The sequence below is a fragment of the Lasiodiplodia theobromae genome, assembly GCF_012971845.1.
Source record: "Lasiodiplodia theobromae strain AM2As chromosome Unknown scaffold_40, whole genome shotgun sequence".
Lineage (NCBI taxonomy): Eukaryota > Fungi > Ascomycota > Dothideomycetes > Botryosphaeriales > Botryosphaeriaceae > Lasiodiplodia > Lasiodiplodia theobromae.
This window is the reverse complement of record NW_023336520.1, coordinates 232,058-244,959: the sequence shown is the minus strand read 5'-3', so window position 1 is coordinate 244,959 and position 12,902 is coordinate 232,058. Positions and strand designations below refer to the sequence as shown.

General features: G+C 57.4%; 4 protein-coding genes across 4 annotated transcripts; 1 reads left to right on the top strand and 3 right to left on the bottom strand.

The window, feature by feature from the left end:
* Positions 1–351: 351 nt before the first annotated feature.
* On the bottom strand, positions 352–1,999 carry LTHEOB_10649 (Cyclopropane-fatty-acyl-phospholipid synthase; the record flags this gene model as incomplete). Its single annotated transcript, XM_035507317.1, has 3 exons — positions 352–1,277; positions 1,336–1,822; positions 1,892–1,999. 3 exons carry the CDS (start codon positions 1,997–1,999, stop codon positions 352–354), a joined length of 1,521 nt encoding a protein of 506 aa, XP_035367259.1.
* Positions 2,000–2,256: 257 nt separating this feature from the next.
* On the bottom strand, positions 2,257–5,875 carry LTHEOB_10648 (Clathrin/coatomer adaptor adaptin-like protein; the record flags this gene model as incomplete). Its single annotated transcript, XM_035507316.1, has 6 exons — positions 2,257–4,445; positions 4,498–5,110; positions 5,166–5,362; positions 5,431–5,549; positions 5,617–5,656; positions 5,830–5,875. The coding sequence occupies 6 exons, from the start codon at positions 5,873–5,875 to the stop codon at positions 2,257–2,259; spliced, it is 3,204 nt and encodes a 1,067-aa protein (XP_035367258.1).
* Positions 5,876–6,050: 175 nt separating this feature from the next.
* LTHEOB_10647 (Tetratricopeptide repeat domain-containing protein) lies at positions 6,051–7,202 on the top strand (the record flags this gene model as incomplete). The annotated part of the gene is made up of 3 exons (XM_035507315.1): positions 6,051–6,425; positions 6,523–6,888; positions 6,957–7,202. The coding sequence occupies 3 exons, from the start codon at positions 6,051–6,053 to the stop codon at positions 7,200–7,202; spliced, it is 987 nt and encodes a 328-aa protein (XP_035367257.1).
* A 763-nt stretch (positions 7,203–7,965) lies between these two features.
* LTHEOB_10646 (SANT domain DNA binding protein) lies at positions 7,966–12,745 on the bottom strand (the record flags this gene model as incomplete). The annotated part of the gene is made up of 5 exons (XM_035507314.1): positions 7,966–9,093; positions 9,145–9,302; positions 9,359–12,306; positions 12,388–12,537; positions 12,690–12,745. The coding sequence occupies 5 exons, from the start codon at positions 12,743–12,745 to the stop codon at positions 7,966–7,968; spliced, it is 4,440 nt and encodes a 1,479-aa protein (XP_035367256.1).
* Positions 12,746–12,902: the final 157 nt, after the last annotated feature.

Genomic DNA, 12,902 nt, shown 5'->3' with positions numbered 1-12,902 from the left:
CCTCCTTCATGCCATCATCAGTAAATCTGTCATGTAAGAGCCGAAAAAGATCCCGATACTTTTTTGCCCTGCTCCCAGTTTTCATGTGAACTTTCGTTCATATATCTACAGGTACCAAAAGAGACTATCTAAGGGGTCCCGGCCCTTCGCTCATGAAACATTTTCCATGTGAACCCGAAAGAGAAATCGTTTCATTCTTTGTGATCATGTTTTTTGTCCATTGGTCCATACAACATACGTGACCCTCTCCCTGGCGAGACAGCTGCGAGGAACACTCGGCTCAAAAGCCACGTGGCTGCTCAATTTGCACGCGCACAAAAGCACAGCAACGTCAACGCACCAGGGCAGAATCTACTCCTGCTTCTTGGCGTGGAAGGCATTGAGAGCACCCGAGATGTTGTACTGGGTGGGGATGCCCTCGATGCGATGCGTCGAGTTGATGTTCTTGACGAGGGTGATCTGCCAGCACGTGGCACCGCCCTGGCGAGAGATGATGGTCGAGTAGGCAAGGAAGTACTCCCAGATCCTGAACCAGCGCTTGCCGTACTTGGCCTCGACCTTCTCGCGGTTGGCCATCCAGTTGCGGTACCAGCGCCAGAGAGTGGCCGAGTAGTGCACGCCGATCGTGTCGATGTGCTTGACCTCGAAGCCGGCACCCTCGAGGCGGTCGACGACGAAGCCGAGGGGAGTGGACGCGTCGGCGCCGGGAAAGACGTACTTGTTCATGAACAGGCCCCAGATGAGGTCCTCGTACTGCCAGCTCTTGCGCAGACCGGCAATCTGGAGGAAGAAGATGCCGTCGTCGTCGAGCATGTCGTGGACCTGGCGGAAGAAACCAGACAGGTGGCGGATGCCGACGTGCTCGGCCATCTCGAGACAGGTGATCTTGTTGTACTTGCCCTCGGGCACGGGGACATCGCGGTAGTCCATGCAGAGAATCTTGCTCTGCTCCTCGGAGACACCGGCGCGACGGAGGCCCGAGTTGCCCCAGGCAGTCTGGTTGCGTCCGAGAGTGATGCCGGTGACGTGAGCACCACGCTTGACCGAGGCGAACTTGGCAAGAGTACCCCAGCCGCAGCCGAGGTCGAGCATGCGCTCGCCGGGCTTCAGCTCGATCTTCTCGCAGACAACGGCAAGCTTGTTGTCCTGGAGCTGCTCGAGCGACTCCTCTTCGTTGATGTTGGAGATGATGCCGGAGGTGTAGATCATGCGCGGGCCGAGGAACCAGGCATAGAAGTCATCACCGCGGTCGTAGTGGTCACGGACCTGCTCCTCGTCTGCAAGCAAGAAAGTCAGGGCAAAGCAGCGGCTGGGGCGGGGCAAGGGGATACTCACCCTGGGAGCGGGTGTGGAGGATGACCTCGGGCATCATGCCGGTCAGGAAGAAGACAAACAGGCCCCAGGTGAACTTGAAGCTGGCCCAGTCGTGGCGGTACTCGAGGATCTCGAGAGCGTCGCCCTTGAAGTCGATCTCGCCGTCGAAGTACTTCTCGTGGAAGGTGTGCATAGGGATCTTGTTCTTGCCGTAGTACTTGTCACGGTCCTCCTCGTTGTGGAACTGGATGTAGTGGTCGATGGGCTTGCCCGGGTAGCGGGCCTTCTCGTTCTTGCGCGGGGCAAAGGTCGAGGCGACGGTCCAGAAGGCCATCAGGATGGGGATGGCGGTCAGGATGCCGAAGAAGATCCATGTCTTGATGCCGCCGCCGACCTTGAAGGTGAAGTACAGTGGGATGCCGCCGAGCAGGGCGAACAGGATGTTGTTGTTGAAGCTGTCGCTGCCGGGGCCATCGGCGGGCAGAGGGGCGTTCTTGATGGTCGGGTACTGCTTGGGTCAGCGATGGACGGGGTTTGGGCAGCCAATGGCGCGGGAGGGCGGATGGGTGGTACTCACGCTCGTGGTGCGCACACCGTAGTTCTCGGCGGGCAGCGGCGTGTGGGCCGGAGGAGTCTCGATGAACTCGAACGACTCCTCGGAGGGAGCCTTGGTCGTGTCGGCCATTGTGGGAGCCTGCGGGGTGTGGATGGCTGCGAGCAGGAATTGTCTGGCCGGCTTTGGAGGTGCGAGGTGGGCGGATTGTGGTTTGAACGACGCGCCGTCTGTGCGAGCTCGGACCACGCACGGCCACGTTTCAAGCTCCCGTTCCTTGGTGCGCGCCCGCCTTGCTCACATCACCCGGAGATCACCTGTGCGCCGCATCCGAGCTTCTACAGTCACAAAGTGTATTCAGATTTCAGTCTCGATGTAGTTGCTGCCCCTCAGCTTCCCGGAGCCCCCTCGCCCTCCAGTGCCACCATCCTCCTCTTCTTTTTCTTCTTGCCCTTGCCGTCCCCCTCCGCTTCCGCCGCCCCGTCCTCCTGCTTCTTTACCTTTTTCTTCTTCTTTTTCTTAACCACCGCTGCCTCGCCTTCGCCTGCTGCTTGCTGGCTGTCCTCCGCCGCTTGCTGGTTTTCCTCCTCCGCCGCTTCCGGCTCGCCCTTGGCCTCCTTCTTGGCCTTCTTCTTCTTCCTCTTGACCAGCTGTCCCTCTGGCGGCACATCCTTCGCCTGGATTCGCTCGCTTGCCCGCTGCATCTCGAGCCTCAGCCTTTCTACCTCCTTCAAAGCCTTTGCCATCTCGGCCTCCTCAGCCTCCCGCCGCTCCATGTCCAGCTTGCTATTGCCCGTTTCCTCGAGCGACAGAGATGCCAATCCCGTGGAATCCACTTCCAGCAACGACTTCTTGCCCTTCTGCGTTGGCTTGGCGAGCTCCGGCCTCGACGAGTCCGACGCTGCGCTAGGCTCGTCCGGCCCGAGGTTCTCATCCACAAGAATCTCAAAGTTCTTGCGCACCTTCCTCTTCGGCTGCTTGGTAGTTCTGTGCTCGCCGCCGAGCTGGCCCTTGGTCTCTAGATCCAAGTCCATGATCGGTATCGAGTCGAGGTCCAGGTCTTCGCCATTGTTGGTCTTGAGAATGTTGTGAAGTGGCGTCGATGTTCCCGAGCGCTCGTCTTCGGTGGGAATGTAGAATGGGTCGTCCTTGTTCCTCGCCCGGCGCTCTGCCTTCCTCCTTGCAATAATGTCCGGATCTAGGTATTCTTCCTCCGCAGCGCTTGCCTGGTACGATTTGGGCTCTGCTTCGGGCGCCTCCAGGCGATCAGCCGCCGCTTCGGATTGAGTGGGAACTGCCGTCCTCTGGCTGTAGAATTGATATACGTCATCCTCGTCGGGTTCAACGAACGACTCGTAATCGGCCTTGCGCAAGAGGTTCGGGAGATCCGGGTTGATGGGAGCGTCCAGATCTAATTCGTCCGGCACCGGCACCTTCCTCTGTGCCCCGGGAGCCACGGGGTTGAGCTCGAGGCCTGTGAACAGCGAGGGGATGGCTTGTGTAAGTAGCAGCGGCGGATCGACAAAATCGCCATCCCCGGGGCTGGCTTCTTGCCCGGATGCCGCTTCTGAAGCAAGCCGCATCAGCTCTAGGTATTCTACCGCTCTCTCCTGAACTTCTAGGTTTGGATGCATGGCCAGCGGCTCCAGGAAATGCACGATCCGAGCCATGAGGAGCACCATGGTCGATTTGCGTTCCGAAGTCCATGATACCTGCTCGTTCGAAGAGACAGAAGCGAAGACCTTGGGCACGGCCTGGATGTAGATTGCTAGAATGTGGTGCGGGAGGAGAGCAGAGGACGAATGCATTAACGAGTTCAGAACTCCCTCCGGGTTTGTCAAGAGCGACGCGTATTCGCCCACCATCCAAGCAGCTGCGCCTAGAACGCCTTGGCCTCCGTTGCCCGACGCGGGGAACATTTGATCTCTGCGGTCGACGAGGATGAGAGACTGCGCAGCTTCCGTCGCTTCTGGCCGGACGGCCTTGACTCGGACCGCCACATTCTGGAGCTCTTTTCCAATCTCGAAGGACACGTCATCCTTGTCGCCCATGGACGTGCCGTCGGATTCGGGCAGCTCTTCGTCCAGAGATGCCGACTTCGAAGAAGGTGAGACTCGGACAAGTTGAACGAGGACGTCGATGTACCAGTCAAAGTCGATGATGTTCGCATACGTGTCACGGGCACACATTTCGAGGATGCCTTTGATGGCCTTGATCCGGTAGTCCTCTGGGAGAGGCGGCGGTTGGTCCTTTGTCTTTTCATTTCGACGGATCGACTCCTCGGCCTCGTCATCGGACGGGTCTGCGGCCGGCACCACCCCCTCGTGAAACCCACGATCGTTCAGAGGGTCATCGGCCGCGGATGCTCGTGGTGCATTTCGAAGCTGTCGGATAAGTCTCCCAACTATAACGGTAAGATTATCGGGATTAACCATGCCAATGACAAGGCCAAGTGCTTGCGACCTGATTGAAATGTCGGCATCGTCTATGCATTCTAGGATCACGTCTTGATGTAAAGACACTAGGTGCGGGTGTGATCGGACGATCTTGTCAAAAGCAAGCAGAGCGACGTATTTTACTGAGACAGTCAGCCGCGAAAATTACAATTGAGGCACAGTAGCGTAACTCACAGTTAGGATCCCCTTCGACGACCAGCATGCCACGGAGTTTCCCTACGCACAAGCGAGCTATCTCCTCTCCCTCCGTGGTTCCTTCGGCGCCTTCAAGGATGCCGCCTTGAATGATGCCGTTGATGCACTCGTACAACAGAGACATGGCAGGGGTCGTCTTGATGATGGCCGTCAGCGGGGGAAGGAGCTTCTTGATGAGACGCGGTTCCAGGGGAGTCAAAGTTGCAAACAGCTTGATAATCTTGATAGCCATCCAGTTGTTCCCGCCTTGGACAAGAAGGTCGAATAGCCTTGGTGCTAGAGGCAAGAAGTCCTGGGGTCTTCTCCAACCGAGCTCGCAAACGACGTTGACAATGGCGGCCGTCACGCTCGGGTCTTCGTCGTCATCCAACAGCCGCTCCTTGATCCGGGGCCATGCGGGTCGCAAAGTCTCGGGGTAGACCAGTGCGAGACGGTACAGTGTGACCACCGTTTTCTTGCGTATCGAAGAGTGAGAGTGTGTAAGTCGGGGTAACAGGTCCGAGAGGAGCGAATTTGCCATGGAGGGATTGATGACATGCGGTATGGCCGACAGAGGAAGCGTGATTGTTGTTGGTTGGGGAGAGCTCAAGTCCTGAAGAGCTGTGAGTACCAGTGATGGAGAGCACAATATCGTGGGCCAAGCGTACCTTCTTGAGCAGATTCTCCGCCAGCATCAAGACCTCGGTGTCGGGCCTGAAGCTCTGCACGGCGGCCAGGTAGCCGATTTTCTTATGGCCGTATTTGGAAGATGACATGACTTCCAGCACGTTGAACGAGGCCCAAGACATGTCATGGCCAAACATCTCAAGATAAGTGAGCTTGAGCAAGGCGGTGGCCTTCAAATCTGCAGCACTCGCACTTCAGTAAATAAAGCCCGCAAGCGTAGGCACCGGCTCTGCTGCAGCCACTGACCCATGTCCGAGCCTTTGATTTCCTTGCGGCACTCCCGCAGGCTTTCCTGGATGTACTCTCTCTCATTGCCTTTGTGGTTGCGCAGACCTCGGATGAGGTCGTACAGCGATTTCTCGAACCTGGGGGACGAGACGTGTCAGCGACTCCGTCCTCGGAGCCGTGCTCGGAGCTAGGGAGTTAACAAACATTTTGGCGTCGTGTCGACCGTCGTCGTCGCGTGCACGAGCTGTCTAGGCGGAAACGCGTCGTCGATTCACGATAGCGGGGCGGGGGGTTCGAGGGCGGCGGTGGAGACCGTTCAGCGACATTATCGGCTCTGCGCGAGCATCTGTACGACCGTGGGCCGGAGGCGGTTGGCGCTGGCGGTACCGTGGGAGCAGAAGACTGTGGAGGCGCAACTTGGGTTGTTCGTGCGCGGTGTGGTCCCCGCGGGCGGAGAGATCATGACGATGTCGGGCGCGACTAGCGGGAAAGTCATTGCCGCCCCTGGCGCGAAGCGGCCTCTGCCAACGGGCAACCGTCTACGAGCTACCTATCACGTATCTCTACGCAACTCCAACACCCTACCCATTCCGCCCGCTCTACCCTCCCTGCGCCCCCGCCGCGAGCGAGCCGCTACCATGTCCACCGCCGATCTCGTCTACCCGCCGCCCAACCTACCGCCGGCATCCGCACTCCGGCTTTCCCAATCCGCTCCGCGCATTCTCTCGACATCAACGACTTCGTCCCTACCATGGCCGCTTTCCCTGCTCACGTCAAGAGAGACGCAAGAGACATGGGCATCCCACGAAAACCTCCTGCTGTCCTGCCTGCGCACAGGCGACGACAAGTCCGCGCGCCAATGCCTTGACAGGCTAAAGGCTCGCTTCGGCGAAGATAACCAGCGCGTCGTCGCCCTGCGCTTTCTGTACGAGGCTGCCGTCGCTGAAGACAAAGACCTGCGCCGCATCCTGGAGGACCTGGAGCGTGTATTGAAAGAGGATCCCACGAGTCTGGTAAGCTCTCAGCTTTTTCGCCTTGGGGAATCACCTCTGGGGAAACCTTTGTACTTGTTCCCGACGATCCATGGCTGATGCTCCTCTCTCAATCTAGCCGCTCCGTAAGCGCAAGGTCGCCCTCCTCCGCTCCATGGGCCGCACCGCTGAGGCCATCTCTGCGCTCGTCGACCTCCTCGACTTCTCGCCCACGGATGCCGAGTCCTGGGCCGAGCTCTCGGACCTCTACCTCAGCCAGAGCATGTACTCGCAAGCTATCTTCAGCCTTGAGGAAGTCCTCGTCATCACGCCTTTTGCATGGAACGTGCACGCGCGAATGGGCGAGCTGCTCTACATTTCGGCCACAGCCGCGAACAATATGGACGGCAATGTGCTTAGGAATCTGAGCGAGAGCTTGAGACGGTTTTGCCGCAGCGTAGAGCTGTGCGACAATTACCTGCGTGGCTATTATGGACTTAAGCTTGTATGTATCAAAGGCGAAATGCCATCCCCCAGTCAGTCGCAGCTAACCAGTCCTCTCCCCCAAAAAAGACGGCCAAGAAGCTCCTCGAGTCTCTGCCGAAGGCCTCTAACAAGCAAGCCGTTACCGACACGGCTGGCGATATTGCGCCCCCGTCTGTTGCAACTGTTGAAAAGCTGCATGAGCTGGCAACGGCCAAGCTTGCTGAGATCGTGCGGCGCAGCGGGTCGGGTGAGGCTGGCTGGGACTACGATCAGTCTGAGCTGATCAGCGCACGGGAACTTCTGGACCGAGACACGCAGGTGGTGCTGAAGTGAAGCTATCAACGCACGAGGAACGACGACCAGAAAATACGAAAACATACGAGGGATGTTGAGCGCTGACGCTTATGCCTAGCTGCTGCGTGACCAAGGGAAAAAGGCGGGTTGGACGTCTTCGTTGCGGAAGATGGAATGGTGAAGAATCAGTGTGCCGTTCTCCATCGAATCCTGGGAAAAGTAGAGAATCACCCTCTGCAACATTTCGGAAGGATTAGATCGGCGAGCCCTTCATCGTGCGCATTTGCGTAGCCCAGTCTAATTCCAAGAGCGGAAAGGGCTCAAAGAACCACACATTTCATTGACATTAAGCTGTAAACTCTCTTTCCCCTGGTGGAGATGCAAGCTGTACAGCTAGAATCGCTCCTTTTAGTCTGGCCGGAGTTGACGGCATAAAAGAAAGCTACGCTAGTCGTGCAAGAACGCTAATAATCACAATAATAAGAGCCGTTGCTGTCCATGACCGTATCCTATCCCATCCATCCCATCCCAATCCTGCCCGGCCCTTCGATCCATGCCTCGACCTCCCGCGGCCCCAACAATCCTAAAGCACTCCAAAGAAACGCCTGGCCCGCTTGTGAAACAAGGTAATCACTGCGGCATAAGCACCCAAACGGATAAAGCGCGACAGCCACCGTGACTTGCAGCCGCCGATCCTCAACGTATAGCGCCAAAAGCGCCAAGGGGGAGGAGAAAAACGTGCAAGGGAAGAAGTGCACGCAGATCAAAAATAATTGACCAGACTTGAAGACTGCCCGCAGGCCTAACGGCCGCCGGCCTGCCCCTGTTGCTGGGCCTGCTGCGAGTGCTGGTGCTGACCTTGCTGTGGTGTCTGTTGGCCAGCAGAACCAGCCCGGTTGCTCGGGCTACCATGCTGACCAGGCTGCAACTGCTGCGCGTTCTGCTGAGGCGTCGCACTGCGGCTCTCCGGACGGACAGACCCTAGATTGGGACTACCCTGCTGGGCTGAAGGTGTGCGTGCCTGCTGCTGCTGCTGCATCATATGCTGCCGCATTTGCTGCTGATACGCTGCCTGCTGCTGTGGGTTGTGGTTTGGAGGGCTTGAGCTGCCACCCGGGTTGGCGAGGGTAGCGTGCTGTTGATACGGACTTGGCGACACTTGCGCCCCATTGTTCCCACTGCTCGAGGCGGCACCTGATGCGGCATTCAGCGCATTTTGACGAGCATTCTGCTGTAGCTTCTGGTTCATTCGGTCTCCAGCAATGCGGCTGGCCTCAGCCTGTGATAAGTTTGGGTGTTGCAATTGAATCTCGTGGGTCAAGTTGGTGATCTGCGGGACGTGGCCGCTGGAGAGGGCCTGGGGCTGTTGAGGTGCTGAGGAGTTTGGGGCGGCTATGCGCGGAGATGCTGAGGCACCTTGCATGCCATTCATGTTCCCGGCATTCGGGCCGTTGGCTTTGGGGGTGCCCATGTTTGCCGCAAGCATCGAAGGGTTCTGCATATTGCTGCTGCCGTTGCCGTTGTTGCCGCTGCTCGTACTGGTCATGTGTCCTCCAGACATGCTGTTGGCCCGGTTCATTTGCTGAGCCTGCTGCTGCAAAAGGAATTGCTGCTGCTGTTGGGTAAGATTTCGTTGTTGCATGGCCATCCGCATGTCTTGTGCTTGGTGAGGGGGTCGTTGACCTTGCATGTTCATCTGCATCTGAGCTTGAGGGATACCCATCGGCATTCCAGACATGTTGCCGTTCGACATGTTGCCTTGCATACCCTGCCCTGGGTGCGGGCGACCTTGCATCCCCATGTTAGGATGGAGCTGGCCGTTTTGACCGGGGACTTGGCCGTGAGCACCGTTCGGAGTACCATTGCGTTGTTGGCCGATCTGAGGCATTCCAGGATGGCCAGGCATTTGACCTGGTCTAGCCATAGCTTGCTTTGACAGCCGTCAGCACGTGAATACTTGCTTTTGGAGTGATCGGTTTACCCTCTGGGCTGCCATCATTTGCCGGCGGTACTCCTCCTGCTTTTCTGCCATTTTCTGCTCGCGCTCGTACTTGAGTTTACTAAACTCCTGAGGGGTATGGACGCTGGTTCGAACAGGGGCAGCTTCGTGAGCCTTTCTCAATGCAGCAGCTTTAGCGGCTAAGGTACGATTAGCAAATGGTCCGAAAGCGGAAGTAGCATACGAATTGACTCACCCTCTTGCTGCTTATGCTGCGCCGTCTCCCGCTTCCTCGCCTGTTTTCTCATTGCGTCGATCAATGCTAAAAATCTATTGCCCTTACGCCTCTCTACGCGGATTGGTTGAGCGGTCCGGCGTCTTGGTGTGCCCAGTATCTGTCCTGGAGTCTGTCCTTGCTGGTGTGCTTGTTGCTGGGCAGCCTGGTACTGTGCAGTAACTGTCCGTTGTGCGGCTTCAAGGCGTGCTTGATACGTTCGGAAGTATGGAGTCTTGGCCATCTCGCCAGGCAGTCCTTCTAATTGCACCCAACGTTCGAAGCATTCCCAAGGTGTCCGCCGTTCAGCCCCAGACGTGAACAAAGAAGACTGTTCCAGAGATGCGGCCACTAAAGACCAGTTGAACTGGTACTCCTTGACTAGCGTGCGTAACCGTTGATCCTCGTCCCAGAGCCACTGTGACGGCATTCGCGCCTCGAAAAACTGTGTCGACGGCATCGGAAACTCTGATGGAGGTCGGAAGGAGTGTCCAGCGTGTAGGCGATCACGGACGTGTTTGTTCTCGGGAAGGAACAGAGCCACATCCGTTTGCTCCGGGGCGAGGCCCACTCTTGAAAAACGAAGACTTGGGGTGGAGGTGTTTGAACGCTCTGAAGTTGGTCGCTTCGAAGAGTAGCCGACAGACTCGTCTTCTTCTCCGTATTCGTATCGGCTGCGCTTTCGTGGAGGCTCTGTAGACTTGGGGACGAGCTTCGCGGTGATTAGTTGGGAGACGGGGATTATCTCAGGATCTATGGAGATTGGCGTCAAAACGGAGGGAGACGGGAACCCCTTCAACCTGGACTCGTAAGAAGGCAGTTCCTGGAGAACCTTCTCACTGATGGGCGTATGGTCAATCTTAGCAACAATATCTTCATAGCCAAGAGAAAACAGAGCTGCAGGCGGGTTTGATGATCGAAGATTGATGGGAAATTCGTCATCATCAGGAAAAGATTCGCTTTCCGTCTCGTTCGCGCCCGACGGAACGAGCTCTGGAGGCGACGGAATGTCCTCGTCCATTGGGTCCGCAGGAGCTGGCGGTGCTGCCGGTTTGCACGTAGCCTTAACCTGCAATGAGCGACGCTTCTCCGGGGACGCATCGACCCATTCGGCACACCATTCTGCCATGTTCCGGGCAGCAGCCATTTTCCATCTACGTTCCTCCCTGAAATCCGTTCGCATCCACTTCATCTGCGCAAGGAAACTGTCGTGGAATGAAGCTTGGCGCGGAGGTTCGGTGGACTTTTCCATCTGCCGCAAGGACCATCTATTGGCGTGCTGCAGAGTGTAGATACGCTTGAGAATCTTGTAGTCTTGCTGTTCCCGAATGCTGGCATACTTGCTTTGAGTCGAAATGGTTTTAGTGGCCTTGTCAAGGAGTTCACGGCACGAATACATCGGCGCCGAGTGCGCCTGAAAGTCGAACATCCCAATCAGATAGTCCTTATCCGGGTCCTGGGCAGCTCCCTTCAATTTGGACCATGCCTTGTTTACCTCTTGGCCTCCTCTTAACGCCAGGGCACCGTCGTGCTTTGCGAACACGACACCAGTCGCTTTGGACTTTTCCCGGTTCCGGAACTCGGTTTCCCGGCCTCGGAGAAGGAGAGAAGTTGGCCTGATTCCCTCCGATGTGGAAGTAGATTTTGTCATCGAATTTGGATCGGGGACGGCATCCGACGCTGTTGCGACCTTGGGCCCTGGAGAGGTCCCATCCATGGGATCGCGGCTCCTGAACGAATCTGTGTTGGCGTCATCAATCTTTGGCGTTTCGCCATCCTGCATCACTACATCCTGAACAGCGGACGGTTCGCTAATAGGTGTGCGCGACTTTGTCTTGTCTTTGCCCTTTGCGTCAGAAGCGTCCCTGCAAGCCTCGTTCGGTGTAGTCGGAACGATGCCATTGACGGCATTTCGAGACATTGAAGAATCTTGGCTCGTCGGAATCCCATTTGCCGCAAAGTCCGATTTCTGCACGATGCGAGAAGCCTGTTCAGTTAGATCGGCTGCCTTTGGCTTGGGCGTGCCGGACTCTGGATCCTTCATAGCCGAATCCCGAACCTGCCTTACCGACTCTTCGAAGTGCAATTGAGCGTCGGGCGTAGCGTCGGGCGGCGTCATTGCCGTAGGCCCGTTCTTGTCGGTGCCCGACGGTTGCGTACTCGGAAAAGTTCCATTGTGCCGGGGCGTCTCTTCATCGGGGCTCGTGGCGGGGGAATGCTGATCTGCCCTCGAGGTATTTGCGGAATGCGGTCCAAGCGTTGATGATGGCGACGAGGCAACTTCGCCATTGACTGCTTCGCTAGCAACACCTGCAGCATGCTGTTCTTCCTCTCTCCTTTCCCGCTGCGCGGCGCGCTCTTGTGCTGTGTGAATTTCACGAAGACGTTGCTCTTGCACCTCCTTCGGTGGCAGATGGATGGTCCTGGGCTTCCTAGCGGGGCGATCAATCGTTTGAGGATCTGGCAGAATAGTAGAGCCGTCAGCCAGAGCAGACGATCTACGTCTCGCTTTCGCGGATAGCGGCCCTGGATGGGGCAGAGCTGCCGGGGTGATTGCGGGTGGCTGCAGCGATTTCGGAGCTGGGGGGGCAGGCTGCACCGTCTCAGCGGAAGGCTTAGACGCTTTCTTGTCCTCCGAGGAACGGGACGTAACGTCAGGCTTCACACCGTCATCTGCCGTAGGCTGAGGCAAGGCAAGGGCAGGAGCGGGTAGCTTCTCCACGCCCTGAGGAGTAGGTGGCGCCGCACGAGCCGGCGAAGTGGCTGCGACAAGTTGATTTTCGAGGCCGTCTGCATGATGCGCTGCGGGTTCAACAGGCGCGGAAGACTTGGGTATGGACGCAAGTGCTGGAGTCTGAGCAGGAGAAGGTTTCTTGGGTTGCTTCGCGGGCGCAAAAACGGGAAGAGTGTCTTCCCTAAAGTACCGTGCTCTGAAGGTCGCGCGCATGCATCAGTAATGCAGCGACTAGAGTACTATTTCAGCAGCTAGCAAGGGATGTTTTTAAACTTACTTGGAAATGTCATTCTCGTCAAGGAATTGCAGCTCGCGCGCATCCGCGGGAGGGTCTGCAAAAGTAAAGGTGGGAGGGTTGCTCGCGTTTATGCACGAAGTGACGGCGTAGAGCTCCCGAAGCTTCCTCTTCCGCGATGTCTCGATGTTGCTGCGCGACCCGCCCAAGTCAGCACCACGACGCCCAGATCTCCACCACCACGCGTCAATAAACCAATAGGAGCGATTTTTCTTTTTCGCATCGCTGCACCGAGTAGGCCGGCATGGAAAGCGACCGTAGAACGCGCGGATAACGTGACTTACAGCAATTCATTGCGTTTGTCGCGTTCCACGCCCGAACGAACGCTGTCTAGGGACATAGGAGATGACAGCCCGGCGGAACGACATCCGTCATTCGCGGTAAGCGCCACGGCGGGGATTTTGAAGCGCGTTGGGTGTGGGGAGTTGATGGGTTGTGAGCGTGCGGCCTGCCGGGGCGTTATGAGTACGAGCCTGGGTGGTTGTCGCGCGCCCGGT